General features: G+C 52.6%; 4 protein-coding genes across 6 annotated transcripts; all 4 read right to left on the minus strand.

The window, feature by feature from the left end:
• Positions 1-1,704: 1,704 nt before the first annotated feature.
• Positions 1,705-8,645, minus strand: oma1 (OMA1 zinc metallopeptidase). 2 transcript variants are annotated; one of them, XM_066692209.1, is made up of 9 exons: positions 8,450-8,645; positions 7,607-8,043; positions 6,355-6,583; positions 6,078-6,251; positions 5,858-5,965; positions 5,135-5,263; positions 4,243-4,317; positions 3,950-4,099; positions 1,705-2,219 (listed from the first exon to the last, which is right to left on the minus strand). In XM_066692209.1, exons 2-9 carry the CDS (start codon positions 8,023-8,025, stop codon positions 1,890-1,892), a joined length of 1,614 nt encoding a protein of 537 aa, XP_066548306.1. In that variant the 5' UTR covers positions 8,026-8,043; positions 8,450-8,645; the 3' UTR covers positions 1,705-1,889. The 2 variants fall into 2 exon arrangements, with proteins under 2 accessions (XP_066548306.1, XP_066548307.1); XM_066692210.1 differs by lacking the exon at positions 8,450-8,645 and adding an exon at positions 8,386-8,437.
• A 625-nt stretch (positions 8,646-9,270) lies between these two features.
• On the minus strand, positions 9,271-17,849 carry mysm1 (Myb-like, SWIRM and MPN domains 1). Of its 2 annotated transcripts, XM_066692167.1 has the most exons (20): positions 17,762-17,849; positions 15,473-15,551; positions 15,272-15,342; positions 15,007-15,081; positions 14,683-14,755; positions 14,390-14,488; positions 13,693-14,245; positions 13,359-13,560; positions 12,767-12,897; positions 12,573-12,676; positions 12,280-12,357; positions 11,921-12,009; positions 11,763-11,817; positions 11,619-11,669; positions 11,253-11,327; positions 10,848-11,036; positions 10,570-10,702; positions 10,333-10,438; positions 10,137-10,194; positions 9,271-9,991 (listed from the first exon to the last, which is right to left on the minus strand). In XM_066692167.1, the coding sequence occupies exons 1-20, from the start codon at positions 17,818-17,820 to the stop codon at positions 9,812-9,814; spliced, it is 2,460 nt and encodes an 819-aa protein (XP_066548264.1). In that variant the 5' UTR covers positions 17,821-17,849; the 3' UTR covers positions 9,271-9,811. The 2 variants fall into 2 exon arrangements, with proteins under 2 accessions (XP_066548264.1, XP_066548263.1); XM_066692166.1 differs by having other exon boundaries at positions 12,573-12,897.
• Positions 17,850-18,582: 733 nt separating this feature from the next.
• Positions 18,583-21,836, minus strand: LOC136714630 (uncharacterized). The gene is made up of 5 exons (XM_066692229.1): positions 21,715-21,836; positions 21,162-21,202; positions 20,999-21,073; positions 20,588-20,786; positions 18,583-20,300 (listed from the first exon to the last, which is right to left on the minus strand). The coding sequence occupies exons 1-5, from the start codon at positions 21,779-21,781 to the stop codon at positions 19,852-19,854; spliced, it is 831 nt and encodes a 276-aa protein (XP_066548326.1). The 5' UTR covers positions 21,782-21,836; the 3' UTR covers positions 18,583-19,851.
• A 704-nt stretch (positions 21,837-22,540) lies between these two features.
• Positions 22,541-25,495, minus strand: caiap (CARD- and ANK-containing Inflammasome Adaptor Protein). The gene has a single exon (XM_066692448.1). It carries the CDS (start codon positions 25,412-25,414, stop codon positions 23,126-23,128), a length of 2,289 nt encoding a protein of 762 aa, XP_066548545.1. The 5' UTR covers positions 25,415-25,495; the 3' UTR covers positions 22,541-23,125.
• Between the last annotated feature and the right edge of the window lie 733 nt (positions 25,496-26,228).

Here is a 26,228-nt window from a genome sequence, read left to right on the forward strand (position 1 = left end):
GTGTTCAGGGTATCAGTCAATCAGGCTCCGTCTAAGCAGGGTGGGAATATTATCGTTTCCGCACAACACGGAACGGCTCTCCGGCTTGAGTATTTATCCGTCTCCTGACCTTGCAACGACCTCTGTCCTGCGTTGTGTGTCCTCTAATCCACACACACGGGGGGCGGCAGAGGGGATTTGTCAGAACCGAGTCTTTTTGTGTGTCCGTCACCTCCCTTTGGTGCGCCGGGGACTGTGTGCCGAGATATGACCCCGGTGTTGTGTAGGATTGGGTCCCGGGTTACGGAGGATTAAGGGACATCTTTAAGCAAATCCACTGGCTGCTCACACAACAGCGGCGTTGTTTTGGGCCCCCACTCCAGCTTGCCTTCGTTTGATCGCTCACCGAATTAAAACGCAGACCGCTTCCGATGCTCGTGTTGTCCTTTGTGGTGCCGGTCAGTGCCCGCTGTCCCTCCCAGTATCAGAGACATGGCACTCCCATCCCCTGGCAGCCCCAGGAATTATTCGGGGCAAGTTATCTCGCTGCAGGGTTTGCGTTACCGTCCCGGTGCCAAAGGACGTGCCACGATTCACGTCAAAAGACACAAGAGCGGCAAAGACAGAAATACAGTAACATCAGCCCAACACAAACCCCTAGAGCAGGGCTGTCTGGCTCCAGTCCTGGGGCGCCGCAGTGTCAGCTGGTTTTTGTTTAATTACTCAATGAATGTCATTATTGACTCAGGTGGGCTCATCTAAGACTTTAATATATACATTTTATTGCCGATCCCTTACAATTTGTTTGACTCAAAACACTGAATCCACAGAACATTCCAGAGTCTGGAGAGAAGCATTCGATCCATCCAGTTAATTGATTAATTAGACCAATTAAGGAGTCAAGAGCTGGGCTGGAATGAAACCCAGCAGACACTGCGGACCCCCAGGACCAGTCTGACACCCCTATAGGTTTAACAGCCAGTAAGGACGGGGGAGGGGAGGGGAAGCATTTGCAGTGAAATAAAACCGCACACTGGAGCGCAGGGCCGAGTTGTGGAGGTGTTGAGCCCCAGTGGCTCGCACTCGCGGGGCAGGGGCCAATCTGTCTCTACCCAGTGAAGCGCAGACGGTTTACATTCACCTGACCCGGGAAAATCATTTTGAGTCCAGTGAGATTTTAAAGACTCTTCTTCGCGGCGAGCAGGTCCTCACTCGGACGGGGTGGCTGCCGGTGCTCTTGGGGGGCTGCTGGAAGCGCGAGGAAGTGGAGAAGTCCCCCCGGCCGCTGGCTCCGCTCCGCACCTCCATCTCTGTATACAAGACCCTGTCCGACGGCCCGGCTTAGTTGTTTTCCTTTGCTTTCCCTCCTCTTTTAATTGGGCTCGGGGAAATAAAACACAGACTCCTGCAGGCCTGCGTTCTTCTGCTGATTAGCAATATTTCTTATGCAATCTGATGGTTTGTAATGAGCCGCTTCTCCGGGCGTCCCGGGGGACGAGCACAGCACAGAGACGGTTACAACGAATGCGAGAAAGTAAGAGGAATATTTTTAGCTACAAGGCCTTCCCTGCATAAATAAGAGCAACAACAACAACACAATAATAATCACGATTATATTAAACATCTGGACCACGCCAAGACAGCAGGGCTAGCGTTCCAACACTTTGCTTTGGCATTGTGTCTCCTGGAGGCTGATGAATAACATGAAAGACAACGTCCAAAAGATACAATAAAAAAGGCTTTATTAAAAAAATTGCAACAAAAGAGGCCTTTTCACTGAATAAAATATATATATATATCACAATATTAGCACAGCAGTCACAGTACATTCACACTCTCTGTTATCCTGACACGAATGAGGGGCCGACAGGATAGCAGGCTTGGTACCCTGACCCAGCTTGGCGATCCCCTCAATTCTGCGGGACAGCAGGAGGGGCTTCTGAGGGAAGCTGGGCCCCTGCTCCGTGGGCCCCTGGGAGCCTCTGCTCACCTTCCCGACATGGGGACGCTGGGAGGAGCTGGGACAGGGGCTGGGTCTGTGTGAGGAGCCGTGGCAGAGCCGTGGCGGAGGAGAGCGGGTGGGAGTGGGGCCGGGTCTCCAGCTGGCCCTCATCTGGGTCCCGACTGTGGCCCTCGTCCTTCAGGCTCGCCACCAGCTGCTGCACGCTCTTCAGGAAGACGGCACGGGGGTCCTGGGCCGGCAGGGCGGGGCAGCTGCAGCTCTCCCTCAACTCCAGGGCCTTAAAAAACAAGAACACCAATGAGCCCCTAAAAACCTCCAATCTAAACACAAACACGTTTGGGAGCATCGCCCTGCAGCAGAGGGACCGCGCTTTCTGCAGGATTGCTGCTCCGAGGGCCACAGGCATGGAGCGCTTATCTTCCCAATCACGAAATGACAAGACAAAGCTGTAAAAGTGTCGCACAAGTCTGCAACGAGGTTCACTCAAGGGTCGCTCGGCGTCGGAGAGTCTTCTCTTCCGTGTCGTTGTTGGTATTAAAAGATTCTGTAGAATCTGTGGACGTTGTAAAAGGTTTTGTGATCATGTGGTCCCTATTTCTCTAAAGGTTAACCCTTTATTTTTTTAGTATTCCTGCGTCTCTCCACAGCGCACACACGAGCGGCACGTCAGACAGGGACCTGGGGGGTCTGTAGGCTGTAGGACGGGGTCTGAACATTCAGATTCGATGAAAAACACAGTGTGGGAGAGAAGAACGCCTCCTGTCTCAGACTAATATGTTAAAACACTGCAGCTCCGTGACTCAGCACTCTGCGTGTCTCCAAATAAATGGAGAGAATAAAAAGAGAGAGAGAGATTGTGTTCACTGTAACAAGACGACTCCGTCTGTAAAAGCAAGGACATTTTCAAGACGACCTACGCAGGATGTAAGATGATAGACTAACAATCATAATAATGAAAACCAGGGGCGAAAAAAAAAAACAATTGTCACGCTGCGAGCGGCTCGGTCGGCCATCGGGTCTCCGCGGCTGCTCTTCCCGTGAAGCGCTTTGTCGTAGAGAAAGCCTCGTGGTTTTAATTCAGCTCCAATTTACCCATCCTGACCTGCTGTGGGCGCTTTAGAAACATGAAATGTCAACAATGCTATAATCTGCGGGAAACGCTGCTGGAGAAGTGAAGGCCTGCTGAGGTTTGAAGCTTTGAGCTCTTATAACTGGTTACAACTGTAGAAATTCACAGCGAGAGAAAAAGCGGCCAATAGCTTCCACTGCATCCTTCACCTTTGACCCCGGCCGAGACCCAATCACAACATCATCAGTCCTCACAATTAAAATCCAATTAAAGCAGACAAATTGAACTTTAAACACCCGGACTGGGCTGCGGAGGGATTCCCGGGTTTAACCTTATCTCCAAACTGTTAAACTTTCACAGCCTTTGAAGTGGAAGTGCTGCGGAGATAGTCAGACCCGTCCAGCGCTGCCGAGAGCCTGCGACTGCACAATAATGGGGGAGGAATCGTCATCTGAAATACACTTCTTCAAAACTAAATACATACATATATAAAAGAAGCCATAAATAATGTATCCTCGCATGGCAGAGAAGCGCTTTGCAATTTCCGTGGCTTTATCTATGCGGTGCGATAGCAAAATGCAAACGGGGAGGATTTACAATTCAAACATTTCAGGCGGCTCGGGAGCTTCTCCGATGCCTTTCAAGAGCCGGGATGACTCTCTGTACTTTGAAATATCCGTCCGCAAGTTATTTTCAAAGAATATTTTCCCCATATTAAAGGCCATTGATCCATCCCTCCGTATCAGACGGTGTTTTATGATGATACGACGCTAATTTAAGGGAGGTGCATCGCGCAGTGCTTGTCATCTATAAGCCCCTTCACTCGTAACACAAAGCAGCACATTTAAAAGGTTTGTTCACACCGAGCTTCTGCAAACGATCTACACCCCCCTGCCACTATGGAAAGCGCTCTTCAGCCCCCATGTCCCACTGCCCACCTTGGGGATGAGGCGCTCCAGCTGGACGGTGCGGTTCTGGTGGGAGGGGTGTGTGGACAGCCACTCGGGCAGGCTGATCTCCCCCTGCAGCCGGTCTGAGACCTCCATCTGCTGCCAGAAGACCGGGGCGCAGCGGACATCGGCACAAGCCTGGAGGAGGAGAGGAGCAGAGGAGAGAAGAGGAGAGAGGAGGAGAGGAGGATGACCTGTGTCCTGGGATGAACAATGTGAGACAACGTGAAGCGACACAGGGAGCCGAAAACCAGCCGCACAGCTGGGGGGCGGGGGGGTACCTTGGCCGCCAGCTGGAGTCCCACTCGGTCGGCCTCTGCCTCCAGCTTCCGGCTGTATGGTCGCTCGAACAAGAACTGCAGGGAGAGCGAGAGAGAGAGAGGGAGGGAGTAAGAGCGACACACCGGGAGGTGAAGGTTTGGGTCAGACCAGGTTACCCTGCTAGGCCACTAGCTGTCCGAGTCTCCGAGCAGATTCTGGGAGGAGATATAACTCCCACTTCTCCGTGATCGACTGGACTGTGCTCCAGGGGACATTCAATAATCTTTTTATACCCCTCCCCTGATCTGTGCCTTCTGTACAGCTCGATCCCAGGGCTGTTTTGAAATCTGTTGCTTTGGATGCACTACCCAGCTGCGGGACCTTCCACAGACGGGTGTATTCAATCTGAAACCAGGTGAACCGCTTTTATTGCACACAGATGGATCATTTGAATTCTGAAGGCGAGCGGCGGCACCCGAGCTGGGGAGAGGCACAGCATAGGGGGTGAATACTCACATAATGAAGACTTTACAGGTTTTTATTTTTAATCGATTTTCTTTGCACACATCCATTTTGTCCCACATCGAATGCGTGGAGTGGGTTTTGTAAATCAAATCCCATTCAAACCTTCTATGTAGCTATTCAAGCAAATGGAGAACTAAATCCACAAGGTGGCCAGCATTTTCGTAAAAAAAAATAAGCGTAATTAAAAGACACAGAAGGACTGAGTAAATAAGGACCATGAGAGAAACCCAGACACACTTATGACAATATATATCACAATCAAAAAGCCAGTACGGGGGTCCGAATAACGGTTTCTACAGCTGGCTGGCTGGCTGGACGACCCCAATGCTGTGCCTCGAGATGAAACGCGTCCCCGTGCATACCACTGCGCCGGGTTACAATGCTCACCTGTACCAGCCTGCTCTGGATCCAGTGTCCCAAGACTGCCAGGCTATCCCGGGGGCAGATGGCCCAGATCGCCGTGAGGAAGACGAGGGACAGGAAGTCGACCAAGTGAGACAAGCTGGCCTGTTCTGCCTGGGGAGACAGAGAGAGCGAGGGGGTGGGGGAGTAAGAGAGATGGGAAGAGGACAGAAGAGGGAGAGAGAAGATGAGGCCGGGGCAAACAACACACCCATCACACTCGGAGACCTGCCGTTAATAAAGGAACCCGTCACCGATTTAATCTCGCCTCCTCTTCTCCCTCGCAGCACAGAGACGCAGTCAACTCCCGCTCGGCTCTCGAACCGAGATCTGCACAAGAAACGAGCGGCTCTCCAGCCGGCTCTGTGAAGTCTCTAGGGATCTTCCCGCATACGGGTTTCTCAAACGGACCTCAATTCCATTACGCCAAATAAACATTTATCCATCATACGTGTCACACGGGAGACGGCGTGTTGTGGTGCTCGGATTTCCCGTCTCAACACAGAGGATGAGAGAGAGATTCGAGATCATTGACATGTAAATAGCTCTCTCTGCGGAAAGGTCATCTGCCTATTACACGAGCTCTACAAGTGATCCCAGAGGAGACCTTTAGAGATTCGTCTGCTCCGCTGCACATGTACAGACCCGGGGAACGACACACACACACACACTCACACACCAGAGTGCAATGGAAGCGCCTGTACGTACCGAATGGCCGATCACGGCGTGTGCCATCTCATGCCCCAGGACGAAGGTCAGCTGGTGGATGTCGGCGACCGCAGCCAGCATCCCGGTGAACATGAACACCTGTCCGTTCTGTGGAAACCCAGGAGACATTTCTTGTGTGAGTAAATTATAGCTTTCTCAGCGCCGGCAAGAGTCGGGTGACAACTTCCAAGCCCAAAGAAAAAGGCTCGGTCTGTCTCACCGGCAGGACGAAAGCGTTGATAGTGGGGTCGTCCACAACATGGACCTTCCAGGGGACGGTGGACACCTCGGGGATGTCCTGGTTCCTCTGGACTAGGTAGCCGACCACCGTCTCCACCACTTGGTGCCGAGGATCCTCCCGGGGGACCAGGGTGTCCTTGAACTCCTCCAGGTACTGTGAAAAGCAAACGGCAGCGCTGTCAAGGATTTGGGAAGGGCAACCGCAGCAGCAACGAAACAGACGCAGCCGCCCTGTCCCCACCGCGCTCTCCTCTCACCGCCTCGGAGGTCAGTCGTGCCAGCTCCATGAAATTGTCGCCGCCGAAGACCAGCAGGCGCGTGCGGCCGGTGACAGGCGACTCATCTAGGTGGGTGAACAGGAAGAGGGCCAGCACCACGCCCAGAGCCGCCGCTCCCGCCGCCAGCTGCCCGCGCCGCCTCCACAGCGCCGCCCGCAGGAGCTCCCGGCGGTTGGGGGGCAGCGCGGCCCACCACTTCCTGATGCTCCTGCGGGGGGAAAGACAAGCGGAGAGGAGACTGAACTGAGGAGGCCTCCCGGGGACAGACGCATTGACTCTTAGTGCCCATGTCCCCCAGCGGTCTCTGTGTCCCCACAGGGCGTCAGCTCAGTTCTGCATCTTGTGCCACCCGAGTCCAGAACTATCCACTCTGAGGAAGCGATTTGTTCCTCTGGACCAGACTGAATACCTTTCTTTCCAGGTGATGATTTAAAGGTGGCAGGAATCCCTGTGGGAGCCTCTTCAGAGAGACACTGACATACCGTGGTAAAGCCCCAGTACAAGGGCAGGAACGCAGAGTGAAACCATTGAAGAGCACGGACAGGTGCAGTAAAACCATAATGCCAACCAGGGAAAAGCACAGACAATGCAAAGCAAAGGCACGGTATAACCAAGACCAATAAATACAGGAACAATAAGCTTAAGGACACGTTAACATCATAATGAAACCCAAGACAAGACTGACTGCCTCCTCTCTCAGTAGGACAAGAAGGGTGAACCGCACAGGGAGGCGCGTGACACAGAGATACAAATATCTGTCTCGTGCTCAGTCCTGTAACAGACCGCCGTACTGATCGAGTCCAACCGGACTCTGGGAACCTGGGAGGCGCCGCCGCCGGCTGATGGAGGACGTGATCACCCCAGACACCGGGGGGAGCCTCGCCCTGTGGGTCTCAGGTCTGTGGAGTCGTCCTCTGTGTGTCAGCGCCGCTCACTCGTTCCTCTGGCAGTAATAAAGCCGCAGAGCGATCTCTAACGTCGGTCTCGCTTCGGACTGTGTTCCCGTGTGCGCTGTTGTGTACACACTGCAGGGTTCAACACACTGCCCTCCAAGCCGGTTTGGCAACACAATAAAGAAAGCGAACAAGCAGGCAAGAGTTTTGAATCCGGTATCGTAGGCTACCCAGACCCTTCATAAATAAAACTATCTGCAGTATTTGCCTGACCCTTGACCCTTAGCTAATTTGCGAGCCGACTTGGAGGCCCATTGCCAGCCGGCGCAGCTCACTACCTGCCCAGTATGACGGCCAGCAGCTTCTGGAGCGGTTTGAGCACCATCCATATGAGGGGTGCGGGCAGGGCTCCGCGGGGTCCCGAGGTGTGGAAGGGACGACTCTGGAGCCGGACGGTCCCCATGGGGAGAGTTGAGACGAGGCGGAAACCCGTGCCTGACGTCCTCGGGGGGACGCCGAAGAGCCTGGACCCCACGGCACGGGAGAGCCGTGGCTGGATGCCCCGAAAGGACCCGCTTGCACGGGAGACCAGCTGGCCTCGGCTCAGTGGCGCGGGGAACGGCGTGCAGCGGCTCCTGAAGCCGTGTGGCCCCTGCTGGGTGAGAAACGTCCGAGAGCCACATGGCCAACCCCTAGTGCTGGTCCACAGGCAGCACAGAGGTGCCTTCCTCAGGAGGCGGGTGCAGATAAAATCCATTTTCCTGAGAAGTGTAGCCTGGAAGGGAGAACAAACGTGTGTCAGACATCAGACATCTGTCATGAATTACTGGAATGTGTTACATGTCATTAGCTGAAGCACAATATATTTGTATTTTTATTATTAATAATAATAATGTAAGATAGACAGACTGATAGAATGATACTATAGACAAAGACAGATAAACAGACACAGTATAGTCTACATTGTCCTTATTTTGACAGTGGTTTGGTCTTGTGTTTTTGTTGTCGTTTCCTTGGGGAGACGAAAACAAAGACACGTATTTAATGAATGTATTTATTCATAAAATGCAAGTTTGCACTGAAACGGAGTTTGGAAAGAGTTGGAAATGCACTTTACAGCGCAAAGACACGTTGCAACAACCAAAGCAGAGGTCAAAGTGGCTCCTCCTGCGCAGACTCACCCGCTGAGCGTCCGGACACTTTGTCCCACCGGCCGGCGGGCGAGGTCGCTTCCTGGGTGTCCGGGTCGCACCTGTCCCTCCTCATGAGGCTTGTCAGCCGTTTCTACTCGTCTGTCCTGCCATCCCCCCCTCTCTCTCTCTCTCTCTCTCTCTGGGTTGTCCTGCTGTAACTGCCTCTCACACTTCAGGAAGGTATATGTTTAGCGCAGATCTCGATAATTCTGCGTGTCTGCGCAGCTCCACCAATGGGATAGCTGGGATTGTGCCGATCTGCGCAGAGCTGCGGACATCTGCGCAACACGACCGCGGCCTGCCTGAGCGGGTGTGCAACACCGAACACCGTCCGCCGCCCGGAACCAAAGCGCCCGAGAGCAGCGGTGCGAACTGTACATTCATAACGAGAAATGCACGAATAATAACTTAATAACGACATACATAAGTATAATTCGATTTCTTAATTTCGTTCTCTACATATTGATTGATCTTTTGGGGGGAGGTACTAATCATCCGCAGTATCTTGGCTCCGATAAGAAGCTGTTCAAATAGTGTGGGTTGATTATTATTGTCCGACTAGCCGCGCTATGGGCTGATAAAAATGGCTGAGTTATTCAAATCCACTTGTTACTGCGCATGTGTGGGAACACTGACTACTGTTCTCTTGAGAGATCTTTATTAGTATTATTATCATTATTATTCCACTTCACTACACACAGCTCGACACATACCAAACTTCAGTGCTTCCTCCCCCATTTGCCTTCCTTCGTCCCTGAGGGGCTTCATTTCTACAGTGATCTGGACACCAAAAATCGGACGTGACAGGCTTGGTTATCAACGTTTTATTGTTCTGCTTTATGTACAACAGATACATATGGGGTCCTTGTAATACTGAAGCACGGTTTACATTCGAGCCGTCCTCACTGTGGACGGGGCTTTTCTCGTAAAACCCAGCGGCCGCACACAGCCGAGCCCGAGTGCCTCTCGGCTTCTCCTCCAGAGGTGATATATTTGATCTGTCTTACTGGGGACATGAAACAACAACACAAACACTTTAAATACGCAAATTCTACACACATGGCCACATCCCAGTGCTGGAGACCTGAAGACACATTTGCCCCCGCTGGCTTGTTTGAGTTTGTGGACGGGAGGAGAGGGTTTCTAAAGTTCATGTTCTAACAGACAGAGGACATTGTTCCTTTTCAGCGTCCCACGGCTGCAGTAGACCTCCAGACCTTTATGGTTTTGTACGTATGTACACTGATGACGGGGACTGCGGGACAGAGCTGAAGCCCGGGTCGAACAGAAGACGCTGGATTGCGGGGAAGCTTCATGAAACGACGCAGGGCTCCCAGAGCGGCACGAGGGTCACATCTCCTCGGAGCCAGACGGGCACTCGCCAGGACTCGCCGCGTCTCCTCCCTCCGTGTAGCCGCTCCTGCTTTCGGCCACGAACCAGGACAGGAAGAGGGTCTCGACCTGAGCCAGGAAGCCCGTCACCGCGTCCTCCTGCAGGAAGTCCAGGGACGACCTCATGGACGCCAGCATCTGTGGAGGAGACGGGACAGCAGTGCCTTTTAGAGAACGCACACACGTCAGGGACTCGCAAGTGTCCCTCGGCATCCCTGAAGGACACGGCTATTACGTAGCTTTCACGATGGCAGCGTCTGTCCAAAGCTCGGGACGCACTGACCTTCTCTAAGCAGGTGAGGTCCGAGTCTCTGTGGAAGAGTCGGTCCATCGGCACGCTCCTGCAGCGACAAGAACCAATGGTTACTCTCCGTCCTGGGACGCCGTCCAGCCACGCGGAAGAGCCTTGGACGAGAAGGAGGCCGCGGCGCTCGCTAGATCAGACCCCTCTTTAAAAACACGCGGCGGCCCTCGCTTACCCGTGTGAGAGCCGGTACTTGTCGATGACCCACCGGGCCTTCCTCAGCACCTGCGGCCAGTCCGGCTCCTCCGGCGACGGGTGCATCTCGAACTTGAAAGGCAGCCCTGTGCCGACGAAAGGAGAGGAAAGATCCTAAACCGATGTGTCTCATCATCGTGCACGGGGGACAAGCCTCAGCGACTAATGATCTCAGAGTTAAGACTGAACCGGAGCGGGGAGAGAGAGAGGCACGTACTGCGTGGGCCGCCGGCGCTGGACTCCTCACTCACGGCCAGGCAGGTGACCTGGGACTGCGGCGCGGCGTTGGAGGGGTTGTAGGGGCTGACGATGATGCCGATGAACTGGGCGCCCCCCCGAGAGAAGTAACTCTGGGCAGAAGAAAGAAAGGGACGATGAAACGGGAAGTAAAACAAAAGCGGTTGTCCCCCCGTTACACTAATGATCACACAGTTAAAACAACTGAAGCAACACAATCGTAGTAATAAAATCCGCCGTCAGGCCAAAGCATCTCACCTGGAACTTAGCCTGCGTGTCGATGTCCCGGACGGAGGGGTTGGGGTCGAAGGCCGGGTGGGAGTGGTACCAGCCCACCACGCTGTAGCCGCGGCCCGCCAGCGCCTCGGAGGCCTGCGTCTGGGACACGGGGTCCATCTCGCACTGCAGGCCCGTGCTCAGGCTGTTGCAGGGCTCGGCGGCGCAGATCTGCGCGGGGGACAGAGACAGGGGTCAGCATGGCGCACAGGGACGGGGATCCGCACGGGGACAGAGACAGGGGTCCGCACGGCACACAGGGACGGGGATCCGCATGGGGGACAGAGACAGGGGTCCGCACGGGGGACAGAGACAGGTCTAGAGAGTGAATCGTGTGTATCGACGGACCCCTCCACACACACGCGTGTCGGCGGCGGCTGTTCTCACCTTCAGGACCTTGTCCCCCTCGGCGTATCCTCCTCCCAGCAGTCCGATGACCTCGGCCATGGAGACGTGCGCGTGCTGCATACACACAGACAGAGACGGAGACGATCAGTAACCCCCCGGCCGAGAGACACTAGCTCGTCTCGCCTGGCGGGCCGTGCCAGGACCCTGGAGTCTGACAAAACTGACGCACTTATTGGACACTTCTAGAGGACAGGCCAATGAGTGGACCACAGCGATATCTCACCAGGAGGACGTCTGTCTTTCAAAGTGTCCTTTAAGGCAAAACTCAAATACGGTTGAGGGAAATCTACCCAGCCGTCACTTAATTTAAACCCCCGTACAGAGGCTCACTCCGCATTCTCTCACCATGTCCATGACCACCATCGCTGCCGCGGACACCACCACTCGGAACGGCTCCTGGAGGGGTGGGGTAGAGCGTTATTAATGTGGACACTTGGGGGGTAAACCGAGGTATTTCAGTCTTCTCCTAGAAAACAGGACGACTCTCACCTGCTTGTCCTCCCCGAACGACTTGCAAGGGATCAACTGGAAGGGGTCCAACGAACTGAGGGGAGAAGCAAAAGACGGACAGTGAAACGGGACAACTGAGACACGAGCATGGAGGGGCCTGGTTCCTGGCGGGGAGGATTTGTAAGAGAGCAGCTCACTCTTTGCCCTGTCGGGGGACCTTGCTGGGCCTGGGGACCCGTCTCCTGTGCTCCTCCCTCCTCCTGGCCAGCTCCTCGGCGCTCAGGTGCTGAAACACACAGGGGAGGACGTGAGAATCGGTGGCGCGCGTCCGCGAACACTCGGACAGGCGCTCGTGCTCCATCAGGGGACAGACAGGAAGTGTTTAAATTAATTCCAGTCATTAGAGGCGCAGCCACAGCAGCACCGCCGTTGTGACGAAGAGCGGGAGTCGTACAGGACTGCATGTCTCTGTAGGACTTGTAGCCCCAGGTTTGGACACATTCAGGACAGAGAGCGATCTCAAAGCGAGACACAGGTGAAGGTCAGAGCGCAGTACCTCGAACGTCTGTCCTTCCAGGTCCTTGGCGTCGCACCAGTTGCCCCACGTGTCCCGTACTCGGCGTTTCCGTGTGCGCTGCAGGGGAGAAATCAACACTTAGAGGAGACGTGAGCCACACAACTTTAACAGAACATACTAACATCTTTATAAAACTCCGAACACACTTAACAACAACGCTGGCTCGTCCTTTCATCGATAAATACACAAACAGTCAATCCCCATTGCACTGTGGGTATTTGTATCCCTGCCGGCTCGATCGCACGGCCGCCATCACGCATGTTGTCCGTTACCATGGACTGCAGCCTCTGCGCCAGCTGGTAGGCCTCCACGGCGTCCCGTCCCTCCTTCAGGCGAGACTTGTCCACGATCCTGGGCCGGTGGTAGATCGCCTGCTCTGAAACGACACACAGAGAGACCAGCGGTTTGTGCTTCGTCGGGCAAGTGAACACCGCAGTAATCGGAGGCTCCCGGGGGCCGGCGTTACCACAGTTGAAGTTGATCGCCCCGATCAGCTCCAGGTAGGTGTGGATCCGGCCAATGCAGTTCACGTCCCCGCAGTTCTTCAGGCCCGGCCTCACGGAGGTCTTGTTCAGGTACCTGGGTTTGGATCTCACCCTTCGCAAGACGAAGGCAGGGACAGCCAGGCATTAGTCTCCTCAGACACTCAGCGTACCGCACACACAACACGCACAACAGAACACAACACTCACAACATGCACAACCGTCGAAACAACATGCACACAACACGCAGAACCGCACACAACACGCACAATTGCAAACACAACACGCACAACTGCACACACAACACGCACAACTGCACACACAACACGCAAAAAAGCATACAACATCCACAACCGCATACACAACATGCACAACTGTAAAAACAACACGCACAATCACACACAACACGCACAACCGTGCACACAACGCACACAACCGCACAGACAGGCCTCAGTGTACGCACATCACACAGACCACGACCAGCGCACTGAAGCAAACACACACACACACACACACACACACAAAAGGCATCTGAGATGCTGCTCCAGACAGAAGTCCCACCCAGCCGCCCTCACCACTGGTCCAAGATGTAGTTCCTGATCTTGAGGTAGCGCTCGGGGGTCTTGGACGGACGGCCCTCGAAGAACTCGGGGATGGCCTGCTTCTCGTCCTCCGTGATGGCGTCCACGTCCAGCTGCACCTCCTGCTCGGGGGCTTTCAGCTCCTCCTCTTCATCCTCCTCCTCCTCCTCCTCCTCTTCCTCCTCCAGCCCTGGAGCTTAAGAGTAACAACGAGAGCCAACAGCCTCAGAGTTCAATCAGTTCAAACAGACACAACCCAAACACAGCTCCACACCAGAGGTCAAGGGTCTCCGCTTCGAACACACATTCACACATTCAAATTCTCTACCTGCTTCCTCGGGGTCTTCACTCTCAGGCAGCGTCTCTCCGGGGCCCGCTCCCGGTCCGCTCTCCTCCGGGCCCCCCGGCCATAGCTCCGGGGGGTTGGCCTTGTCTCCAGCCTCCTGGTTGGCCCCCGCCTCGCATTGCAGCGGACCACAGCCGCCCAGCAGCTCACTCACCGGGCCGAGCCCGGCGCTGGCCCCCAGAGTGGGGAGCGAGGCGTGCTGGTCCAACGAGCAGGCGGGCGTCGGCTTCGGGTCCCGACACGAGGGGGAAGAGCCAGGGCTCGTCTCTGCCTCCCGGGGGCCGTCTGGGTCCTCGTTGCCGGGCCCCTCCTCAGCCCCCCGCGGCGCGGCGTCCTCGTCCGTGTCATCCGTGATGTCCACGTCCTCGTCGTCCGACAGCCGCTGGATGCGGACGGCGTTGGACAGGCTGCTGGCCGGGCTCTCCACCGACCACACTGGCCGGGAGGTGCCGCCGCCGCCCCCCAGCACCTCCCCGTTGGACGGTCCCTGGAAAGGGGCTCCCGGGGGGTCCACCAGGATGCCCTCGGTCTTGGCCTGTAGAGGAATTAGGCAGCAGGTGAGCTCAGAGTGATGCGCGATCACTGCTGTCCACTCAGACACACCGAGGGGGCGACTCCACTCGTTCCTGAGCGGCCCTGTGGTGCAGGTGACCAGAAGGGCTCTGCATTTCCTCCTCACCTTGTTTTTGAAGTACTGCCGTGCGTAGCTCTTCACCTGCAGGACCGTCCGGCTGCCGATAAGCTTCGCTATCTTGGTCCACCTTCGGCCGAACTGCGCCTGAAGCAGCAGAGACGGTGAGTGTTGGCAGAGTCACTGCAGTGAGCCGTGCACTGACACTGATTTACACCCCCCGCATGAGCACAGAAGAACAACGAGGACGTGAAAGGAAACGGTCGCTCCTGTGCGCTGTGCCTATTCCCCTGCGCTGTATACTGCACTAGCCAATGAAATTCGTACAGTCGATGGCTTACCAGGCCTTTCTCGAAGAGGTCCTTCTCCTCCTGCCCCCACCGGGCCGGCTGGTGAGCAGCTTTCACTGGAGACCTGGGAGACACGGTCCAACAAAACCCCAGGGCAAAACATCGTGAGTCAAAATTTGTGTTCAAACTCCCCACTCCTGAGTCAAAGTGATACCAAAAGGCCTCTGATGACTGCAGGTGGATTGAAATAGACCTGTATGGCAATTATCAATTCACGCCGTCCTGAACCACAAGATACAGAAGCTAAACCTCCCCTCAGAGATCCCCTCTGCGGTGGCCTGAGCCACACAAAGACAACCACCCTTAAACACTCACTTCTTCACTTTGTCCGGCCTCTGCTTCTCCCCAGGCCAGATGCTCTTGGGCAGCTCCTTCCCGGTGAGATAATACCTCACGCCTGGTTAAGGAAATTCCCAGCAGCACCTTGTGAAAAACAGCCCTGTCCAGCACTGTGTGGCACCTACGCCATCGTGAGCCCTAGCATCAGTGACCGAAACCCAACCACAGTGACCCAACCCCAACCACAGCACAGGCCTTCAGAGAAGAGCTTCCCAGCGGGGTTCCCGTCTCTAAAGGATACTGCTCCTCCAGCAGCATGTTCTCGATCACGGCCCGGTTCTCCTCGCTGATGGAGCTGTCCAGGGTCCAGGGCTGGTGGGGAAATGGCAATACAGTCCATATCAAGTCATAATAATCATATAAAAGAGGAATTCAAATGAAAGTGCTCCACTGTTCCATGCAGTTGGACAGTGGTGTGCTTTAAAGCACACTGCAGACTCACCACGATCTCGCTGTTGCTCTTCCAGGCCGACTGCAGGTACTGGTCCGGAAGGAACCCCGGTGCCGGACCGTCCTGATCCCTGAGACACAATGAAGGTCCTGTCAATCGATATAGTATCTCGACGGTTTTAACTTATATTCCAACTCCCAAGTAACGTTGCGCTGCCCTGCACTTTTACATTAACACACACACACACTCTCTCTCTCACTGACACACACACACACACTCTCTCTCTCTCTCAGATACACACACACACACTCTCACTCTCTCACTGACACACACACTCTCTCTCACTGACACACACACTCTCTCTCTCTCTCAGATACACACACACACTCTCACTCTCTCACTGACACTCTCACTCTCTCACTGACACTCTCACTCTCTCACTGACACACACACACACACTCTCTCTCTCTCTCTCAGATACACACACACACACACACTCTCTCACTGACACACACACACACTCTCACTCTCTCACTGACACACACACACACACTCTCACTCTCTCACTGACACACACACACACACACACACTCTCACTCTCTCACTGACACACACACATACACACTCTCACTCTCTCACTGACACACACACACACACACTCTCTCTCTCTCTCAGATACACACACACACACACACTCTCTCACTGACACACACACACACACTCTCACTCTCTCACTGACACACACACACACACTCTCACTCTCTCACTGACACACACACACACACACACTCTCACTCTCTCACTGACACACACACATACACACTCTCACTCTCTCACTGACACACACACACAGTCTCTCTCACTGACACACACACACACTCTCTCTCACTGACACACTGACACACACACACTCTCTCTCTCTCACTGACACACACACACACTCTCTCTCTCTCACTGACACACACACACACTCTCTCTCTCTCACTGACACACACACACACTCTCTCTCTCTCACTGACACACACACACACACTCTCACTCTCTCACTGACACACTGACACACACTCTCTCTCTCACTGACACACTGACACACACTCTCTCTCTCTCACTGACACACACACACACACACACACTCTCACTCTCTCACTGACACACACACACACACACACTCTCACTCTCTCACTGACACACTGACACACACACACACACTCTCTCTCTCACTGACACACACACACTCTCTCTCACTGACACACACACACACTCTCTCTCACTGACACACTGACACACACTCTCTCTCACTGACACACACACACTCTCTCTCACTGACACACTGACACACACTCTCTCTCACTGACACACACACACACTCTCTCTCACTGACACACTGACACACACTCTCACTCTCTCACTGACACACTGACACACTCTCTCTCTCACTGACACACTGACACACATTCTCTCTCTCTCACTGACACACACACACACTCTCTCTCTCACTGACACACACACACACACACACTCTCACTCTCTCACTGACACACTGACACACACACACACACACTCTCTCTCTCACTGACACACACACACTCTCTCTCTCTCACTGACACACACACACACACACACTCTCACTCTCTCACTGACACACTGACACACACACACACACACTCTCTCTCTCACTGACACACTGACACACACTCTCTCTCTCTCACTGACACACACACACACTCTCTCTCTCTCACTGACACACACACACACTCTCACTCTCTCACTGACACACACACACACACACTCTCACTCTCTCACTGACACACTGACACACACACACACACACTTTTTGATTTAGTATAAAAACAAGGCGAGCGGCACTGAACCTCACTCTCACCCATTCAGTATTATAACCAGTTCAGTTTTGAATGGTGTTTATTAACTGGCTTAATGATCTTTTTCTACAGATGTTCAAATGAATGTGTCACGTGTTGGCAGATGTTTCCAAATGAATGACGCGAATCACGTGATTATCTTGAACCTCAATGATCAGGTCGCCAGCTCTTTCCACATCTTTAAATAATAATAACGCACTTAAACTGTGCCCTGCTGTGACCGCGGCGCTTTACTGCAGATCTGCGGTATTGTGTGTCAGTAACTGCGTCCTACTGCAAAAATCATCATAACAAGTGTGAGACTCGTATTTTTAAGGACACATGTTGGGGGATGCTGATCATCTGGCACTGCCGTTCATATGAACCGGTTTCAAACCGGAGGCGTCCCCGGCCACCCCGGCGCCGTCCTGCCCGTCCCGACGCACCGACCCCGGGCGGCCCGCAGCCCGCAGCCTCCTACCTCACACTGAACTCCGACTCATCTCCCTCAATATCAACAACATCCACCTCCTCCGCCATGTTGCTCGTCACACAGCCTGGCACAGCCGACAGGACCTGCAGTCAGACGGCCGAGGATCCCGCAGCGCCCCCTGCCGGCCCGGAGGCCAGACTCACCCGTGTGCTCGGACACAGCGCCCCCCGTCGGCCTGGAGGGCAAACACCAGTGTGAGCGGGTCGCTTTTTTATTGGATATTTCATATTTTCACAGATTGGGAGTCAGTGCACAAAACCACATCGATCACCATCCCAAGGTTCATGTCTATTGTGGAAAATTAGAGGTTTATAACCCAGTGCACGTAGAGAATGTAAGGTGGACTGGTGTTAGAATGTAACTTGTTTAATTATCAAAGGGTTCAATGCAATTGTGGATTTCCTATCAAGTTTGCGATTCATACAGTTGCTGTTATGGACCCAGTCTCTCATAGTGAAATAAAAAAACACACAGAAAGACAGTCGGTTTGCTCTTGACCTTGACGCTGTCCTGGATAAGTGCTGTTTATTTATCCTGGAAAGGGGAGTACATTTTTTGTAACAGTAGGAGTGTCGTATTTCACATTTCTGGCACTTAAAAGCCGCCCATTTTTCAATTACAGGACAACCCTGGGGATAATTCTGAATTTTGAAACATGTGAAAAAAAATTAAATGCTTTGTTTTGTGCTCTGGAAGAGTCTATTGAAGTTTAAAACGCATTAAATGCCAGGAATATGTGGGTCAGGTTCTGCCTCATGCTCGTTACAATTTATAGTGTAAATTGTAATGTTTTGTAAACATAGCACACATTATTATTATTATTATTATTATTATTTATTTCTTGGCAGACACCCTTATCCAGGGCGACTTACCAAACATAAGCGCAATGCAAAGTGCAAAAATACAGTTCAGTACAAGGCATCAAACATTACAAATTCAGATTTTCAAAATACAGTGCAATTCAAAGCATAATACATTGTACACATTCCAATTTACACAAGTGTATACAATAAATGAGGTCTTACATCCTGGATAGTAAGATGTTAGGTCACAGTCAAGGGCTACGGGAAAGGGAGCAAAGGGGAAATCAAAATAATACGAGTACAATTAACACAAGAAGCATGATAAAACATTGTAAAGTGTTATCCTACAGGAGAGTAAATTGAAATTAAATAGTTGTGTACAGCATAGTGAACACAGTGCCAGTCAGACAACGGGAGGCCCTTTGCCACTAAAAAAATCCTGATAAGAGACCCGGCTGCTTCAGGACAGCCTCGTAAAGGACAGCTTTCCTTTCCTACAACCGACAACAATCCACAGCACAGACTGTTTCTGTTTTAGCAATTACAGCCACGTGGACACCAGGTCTCAACAACAAAGACATTTCAACATCTTTCTCTTAAAGAAAATGCTTATTTTCTGTACAGATATAATTATAAACAATTCCTTTAAAAAAGACGTGGATATTACAAGCAGAGCGAACCTCAGCTTCGGTATAAATATCACAGAGTTATATTTACCAGTAACTGACTCTGTAATCACCTGAATAATTGTACAAGTGGATTATCTCCCAGTCTGTCATTTATCTCTATTTTTACAGAATAAGCCATCCAGAATAGTATTTCAACTTCTTAAAATGAACCACCGCACAAAGTAGACTACCAGAGCGTTTTATTGTCATCTGTCTACAACCAAAAGAGGGACCGGATACAAGACTAGAATAGGATACAGGTTCTCCCAAGAGTCACATCCCAGAACAACACGGGGGAGAAACATCCCTCTAGACCAGTCTGATCTGGCTGCCACCCCCGAACCCCAGTCTATCCCCAGGGGTGACCCCAGTGGGATGGGAATCCAGGCATAAGGAGGGCAACGACAAGTTCTACAAAAAACTATCAAATCACCCATAAAACTGCTTCCACAAGAAGTAAAGCGAAGTGTATGTGAAGCCGTGCTCAACTAATACGTACAGACCACCAATAAATCCCCGCCCCCCCCACAGCAGCACAATACAGCCGTTTTCACACGACACTATCTCCATTTTCGCCCCGGGTTCCACCGTCCCGTGCGAGAGCAGCTTATGCGTCGTCTTCTGAGGAGGAGTAGCAGTCCAGACCCAGCACGTGTGGCCTGGGTTCTGTCGGGGGTCTGGCGGCGCTCGGATCAGATCCTTCCTTCTCTCCGGGCGGGGCGTTGTGCGTTTCGACCGCCCGGGCCGCAGAGGAGCCGCGCAGGTTCGGGAGCCCCAGAAACAGGACCCTGGCCAGGCTGTCCGCGTTCTCCTCCCCAGGCCCGGCCGGGCGCCCCGTGAATTTCAGCGGCATCTTGCGGAGATCGAAGGACAGGGGCCGGTCCTGGCCGGGCAGATCCGGGGCCGGGTCCGGGCCGGGCCGGGCCGGAGAGACCTCTGGAGGCGGGTCCCCGGCCACGGTGCCGTCCAGGTCCGTCTCGCTGTCGGACTCTTCACCCGCCGGCTCCGCAGACTCGGACAGGATGGGAGTGAGGAGCGTCTTTACGCCTTCGCACTCTGTGGAGGAGAGAGAGAGAGGGGGAAAAAAAAACATTGATGTGTGAGGCCTAGCTTAAAAAAGGAAAAGTAAACAAGTATTAAAGGCCCTGTGTGTTATTATCACAGAGCTGTGTTTAAACTCTGGGAAAGAAGGTCTCGACTGACAGCTTTTCACTTCAGGTGTGTAGTTTTCATCATGAACACGTTTGATACGGTATGAATACAAACACAATCCCGTCAACAAAACATACTACACAACATTAAAAACACAAGAGGCAGCCCGGAGCAGCTGCCCACACCGATACCCGTCTGGCTCCGACACCCCGACCCGTCCGTGAGCCGCCGCCTCTTGCTGTAGCCGCGCAGGGTCCAGGGCTGGTGCCTGCAGGACGGGTCCAGGGCCCGGAGTTTGCGCAGGAACCGCTTGTACTCCTGGCCCAGGTCCTCGACGTGCCGCTGGAACTCGGCGATCTTGCGCTCGGGGTAGTGAGACAGCTGGGACTGCTGCGCGGAGACGGGGGGGCACCGTTAACAAGAGAGAGGGGCTCATCTAAAACTATAATCTTATATCTGATCCCTTCAAACCCACACAACATTCCAGAGTCTGGAGAGAAGGGCTAAATTCATCGGCATCCAGTTAATTGTTTAATTAGGCCAATTAAGGGGCCAACTCTTGGTATAACATGCTGATTCACCTACACAGAAAAGCGCAGTACCTGTAAATAGTACTCGATCTCGTTCTTGATGCTGGGAATCCACTTCTTCACCGCTGGGGCTGAATTCAAACACGACTACAACAGAAAGATGAGTTTTATTATTATGTTTTGGCCAAGAACTGAACTCTGACATTAAATAAAAGTTCAATGCAGTCCAAGTTACCAGTCTGGGTCTGCCTTCATGGATGTTTTTGATTCGGCCCTCTGTAGAAGAAGACACATTAAAATACAGGGAATTGAAACAGAACTGAATAACCCCAGACCCCAATCATTTGCAGATTTACTACAACCACTACTACTAATAATAATAATAATCTAAATCCTTCATGTTGCTCTAGTGCAGAGGTTCCCAATCCTGGTCCTGGTCCAACCAAAGTCTCAATTACTTAATTGAACTGATAATTTCCTGAATCAGAGCCTCAATCAGAGGGGGTTAAATTAAGTATAGAATGTATAAAGAACTTATTAAAGAACCAACTATTTTAAATCTGAGAAGTCAACTGTAAGCAGATTGTTACTTCAATTAAGGGTCAATTAATAATTGAGAGCTCGGCTGGAACACAAGCCAGCAGGGTGGTCCTCCAGGGCTAGGTTGGCTCTAGTGTACTGTGAACTCTATGTCCTGAGATCCTCTGGCGTGAGCTCCGTCCTCCAGAGCGCAGAGGTGGGTCTGTCTGTCCCTCCAGTGACTCCCCGCCGCTTTAGCCACCGTTTACCGTCTCTCTCTCTCTGCAGCCACAGCCGGTTGAGCTTCCCCAGCTGCTTCTCCTCGTTGCGGGCCATGTCGGCTGCGCGGCCTCTGCGCCGGACGTCAGCAGCGGGTGACGTGTGCGGAACCCGGAAGCGCAGCGAGGAGGTGTCCCGTGTCATGTGACAGGAGTCGCCCGACCCATTTCAACTAGCCTTAATTAAGTGGTTTGTATAGAATATACTAATGTCGCAGTATTAATAACAAAACACGAATATATTGCAGGTTTGTTCCAATTCTTATTAGTATTGAGTACTTTTCTGCAGTATTATTATTATTAATATTATTATTCAGTATATTATTAATGTTAATTCATGTTAACTAATACTAATAGAAACAGTTCTGGTATAATGTATTGGACCCCATTCATATGGATCCACTTTGATGTAACCCATTTTTGTGGTATTCTGTTACAGTTTAATAATGTTTCAAAACTGTAACATTGTGTGTCTAATTTAGTTGTATGCTTAAGTATCTTCAAATACTTTAAATTCTGTATTATTATTATTATTAGTAGTAGTAGTAGTAGTAGTAGTAGTAGTAGTAGTAGTAGTATTATTATGTAATTTCAATATTGAATAAGAATGACTAAACAAACCAGAAGCCTTCATTTTAAATTGAAAATAATTATGCAGTTTTACAAATATTCCCCTAGATGGCGCAGTCGGCTACACAGCTCTGTGCAGATGAAGTCTCTGTTCGCTGCTCATTGTGGCTCCCAAGTAATTTTATTTCTGTGCACCACTAACTAACTACAAAATAATAATCAAAGATATACAACAGCATGTACAAGTAATGATTTTAATAACAATTGCATCACAACACAAATCACTGGTTTAAGTCCACAGCCTTCTTTCTCAAGTGCGATCGGTCATAAATATGTTTTACATTTCTAACGAAAGACTCCATTATTCCAAAAGTCCACTGCAACCTTTGAGCATTAACACCCTGATTACAACACACAATGTATACAAAATACAAAACTAAAACACCAAGTTTATGTATTTACAGCAGCTCTTACTATTGTTTTTACTGTAGGATTAACAACAGGGACACTTTTCAGTACTTACAGTTTCAGACAATTACTGTACATTACTATAGTATTTTTGCAGCAGCATTGTTATTGACACAGTGGTTGTGGTCTTTGTGTGACAAGTTGCTGATGTTCTTATATGTTCTTCGGTTGGAACCCAACACGGATTTCAGAGAATACTTTGATATAAACCGAATCAATTGTGCAAGCACATTAGTATACAAGTCATTGGAACCCCCCAAACTTTGGACACACAAAGTTAACAACGTCACATCTGCGAGCTTCTGTTCTCCAGGAGACGATCTGTTTGGCTGCTGCAGCGCTCCAGAGCCCAGACCAGTGTCTATTACTTGATCAGCAGCATCTTCTTCTTCAGCAGGGTGACGATCTGCCCGTGGCCTTCCCCCTGCCCAGACTCGGCCACCTGCAGAGGGGTCTTCTTCACGCTGTTGGTCGCCTGCAGGTTGGCCTTCTCCCCCTGCGTCCAGCCCAGCAGGCTCCGCACGGTGCCCAGGTGCCCGGCCCGACAGGCGCAGTGCAGAGGGGTGTCCCGGTTGTTGTCCAGGGCGTTGATCTTGGCGCCACTGGGCAGCAGGAGGTCCACCACGGCGTCCTGCCCGTGCTCGGCTGCCATGTGTAGGGGGGTCTTCCGCCACACGTTTTTGTCGTCATTGTTTTTCCCGGAGGCCAGGAGAGCCTCGGCGACCCTCACGTGACCTTTGGCTGCAGCGTAGTGCAGAGGGGTGCAGCCGTCCATGTCTTTGGCTCCAGCCCTGGCCTTGCCGAGCAGAAGGGCGGACACGGCCTCTGAGTTTCCATCCAGGGCGGCCAGGTGCAAGGGTGTCTTTTTCTCCTTGTCTGCGACGTTGGGGTCCGCGCTGTTTTCCAGTAGCTGCTGTACCGTGGCGGCCCCTGCACGTGCACCGGCGTAGTGCAGAGCTGTCCACGACTGCCGGTCTTTGGCATGGACATCCGCCTTGCTCCTGAGCAGCTGGGAAACGACGTCGTCGTGGCCGCACTGACTGGCAATGTGCAGGGCGGTGAGAGACTCTCGGGTTGGGGCGTTGACCTGGGCCCCAGCCCTCACCAGCACCTCTACCAGCACCGGCTTGTTGTGGAAGGCGGCCACGTGCAGGGGGGCCATGTCCCCGGGACCGGCCACGTTGGCATCCATGCCCGCCTCCAGCAGCAGCTGGGTGACCCCGAGACTCCCACTCTGAGCAGCCAGGTGCAGCGCGGAGTTCTGGTTGGGCAACCTCTCCTCCAGACGGGCCTTTTTGGCAACCAGGACCTTGGCCGTTTCGAGGTGGCCCAGCTCTACCGCCAGGAGTACAGGCGTGTACTGCATCTCGTTGCGCCCGTTGATGTCGGTGCCCCGGTCTATCAGCGCCGCCACGATCCCCTGCAAATTCCTCTGCACGGCTTTGAAAAGCGCGGACAGCATGGTGTCGGGAGACAAACCCTTGCTGTACTGCAGGAGGAGGCCGTACATGGACTGGCTGTTGTGATTGAACGCGGCGTCGATGATGCCGGAGTCTACCTGGGCTCCGGCTTCCAGAAGGACCCTGGCCGTCCTCTCGAATCCATTATTCACTGCGTGAAAGAGTGCGGTCCTCTGCTTGTTGTCCTTTGCGTCCACAGGAGCTCCACTCTGGAGGAGGACCTGGGCCAGACTGGAATCATCCTTGAGGGCCGCCATGTGCAAAAACGCCCTGTGATTTCGGAAGCTCCGGGTCTCTTCCTCCACCAGGGCCCTGACCGTGCTGAGGTGCTTGTTCTGGGCTGCCAAGTGAGCTGGAGTCTTGGAGTCACTGTCCAGGGTGTAGATGTCCGCCCCCGCCTGCACAAGGAACTTCACAGCCTGAACGTGACCTTTCTCCGCGGCTCTGTGCAGCGGGGTCCTGCCCTTGCTGTCCCTCACGTCCAGCTTGGCCCCTTTGCTGAGCAGGAACTCGATGACGGGGACCCGGCCATGTGCCGCGGCCATGTGCAACAGCGTCTCCTTGGAGGAGTCGACCGCGTTGACGTCGCAGCCCTTAAGAAGCTCCTCCAGGAGGGAGAGGTCTCCCGCCGCAGCGGCGTCGAAAACCCCCCCTGGCTTTGGAGGCACTGCTTTAGGCTCCTCTGTTCTCTTCACCAATGGGACGGTCTTCTCCGGCTCACTGAATCGGAGCTTTTCCCTCTTTTGTGGAACCACCGCACGCTTGGGCTTCTCGGGGGCTTTAAGGGCTTTTGGGGTTTGATTCTGCTTTATTTTGACGGGACCCCCGTGATCCCTCTCCAGAAGGTACCCTATCAGCTGCCTCCGGGCATCTCTGATGTTCTCGTTCACATCCCCCACGTACTCTTTGATGCTTTCGTACAAGTCAGGCTCTGCGAGCTTCAGGCAGGGGTAGAAGAACAGGCGGCAAGCCCGCTCGCCTTGGGAGACCAGGATGTCCAGGACGCGGGAGTTCTTCTCCTCCCGAGACCGGTAGTTTGCCATGATGACCTTCTTCTCTGGCGGCAAGATGCCCTTGTCGATGAGGAGGTTCAGCAGGTGTTCTGTGTTGGAAATGCCTTCCACCAAGTCCTTCTTTTTGGTCTGAAGGACTTCAATGGCGTAGGGATTGTTGAACAGGCTGGTGGACAGCATGACTGTAAAACTGTGACAATAAAAGAAAGTTATAAACTATATTAAAAGTCTGAAACTCTCAGAAGAGGCAGCTCATTAAAACAATCTGCTGTGAGACGAATCTCGACACTGCCAGACATACTCTAATCTGATATTCCCAGGGCAACCAGGCGCATACAGAGGCAGGTGAAGCTCTAATCCTCTCCCGAATCAACACATCGAGAGTACTTGCTGAGCTTTGAAAACCAAAACAAACATCGTAAGATCTTTATTATTGTGATTATTATTTCTAGTTTTGTTGTATTTATTTAACAAAACCCCCTGGAGTTCGGAAAGGTAAATACAGCCCCGCTCCCAGGTATTTATTCTTCGACGGTAGAAGGATCTAAGGTGACAAAGGACATGATTTGCAGCCTGGCTACTGTTGCCATGATTGTGTGTTTTAAAGTTGACCGTGCCGTCCGACAACAAACAAATGCAGGGGTGTGGACTATCCTGGGCCCGTGCCATGTCCAGTGTTCAGCGCTGTACCTCTGAGGTAGGAACACACACACGCATGTTCTAGCATAACTCCAATCAAGTCATTGGAATGTATAAAAATGTATTTAAAACATGAAAATACAGAGCTGCGTGTTACAGTTAGCCTGGAGTTCACCTTTTAACACTGTTTCCTCCTCTTCCTGCCTCCTTCCCTCCTGAAGCAGCGTAAGAAGTGAGATGGACGCAACACTTTCACTTCACCTGACACCAGCCCTCAGGTGAAACTGTCACAACGGCAAAGATGACTTCACTGGGGTGGGAATCAACGTCCAGAAAGTGGGAGATATGATGCTTT

The sequence above is a fragment of the Amia ocellicauda genome, chromosome 19, assembly GCF_036373705.1.
Source record: "Amia ocellicauda isolate fAmiCal2 chromosome 19, fAmiCal2.hap1, whole genome shotgun sequence".
NCBI classification, from domain to species: domain Eukaryota; kingdom Metazoa; phylum Chordata; class Actinopteri; order Amiiformes; family Amiidae; genus Amia; species Amia ocellicauda.

Bases quoted from the DNA above. Each gene is read 5' to 3' on its own strand.
- oma1 (XM_066692209.1), bottom strand. From the start codon at position 8,025: ATGGATTTTATCTGCACCCGCCTCCTGAGGAAGGCACCTCTGTGCTGC. The intron at 5,966-6,077 runs GTGAGACAGACC...GGGTTTCCACAG, and splicing joins TCAACGCTTTCGTCCTGCCG to AACGGACAGGTGTTCATGTT. The intron at 5,264-5,857 runs GTACGTACAGGC...CTGTCTCCCCAG, and splicing joins ACGCCGTGATCGGCCATTCG to GCAGAACAGGCCAGCTTGTC.
- mysm1 (XM_066692166.1), bottom strand. From the start codon at position 17,820: ATGGCGGAGGAGGTGGATGTTGTTGATATTGAGGGAGATGAGTCGGAG. The intron at 12,010-12,279 runs GTACTGCGCTCT...TGTGTGTTTCAG, and splicing joins TGGAAGGACAGACGTTCGAG to CACCTGAGCGCCGAGGAGCT. The intron at 11,818-11,920 runs GTGAGCTGCTCT...TTCTCCCCTCAG, and splicing joins GTCCCCCGACAGGGCAAAGA to TTCGTTGGACCCCTTCCAGT.
- LOC136714630 (XM_066692229.1), bottom strand. From the start codon at position 21,781: ATGGCCCGCAACGAGGAGAAGCAGCTGGGGAAGCTCAACCGGCTGTGG. The intron at 21,203-21,714 runs GTAAACGGTGGC...CTTCTTCTACAG, and splicing joins GCTGCAGAGAGAGAGAGACG to AGGGCCGAATCAAAAACATC. The intron at 20,787-20,998 runs GTACTGCGCTTT...GTCTCCGCGCAG, and splicing joins AGATCGAGTACTATTTACAG to CAGTCCCAGCTGTCTCACTA.
- caiap (XM_066692448.1), bottom strand. From the start codon at position 25,414: ATGCTGTCCACCAGCCTGTTCAACAATCCCTACGCCATTGAAGTCCTT.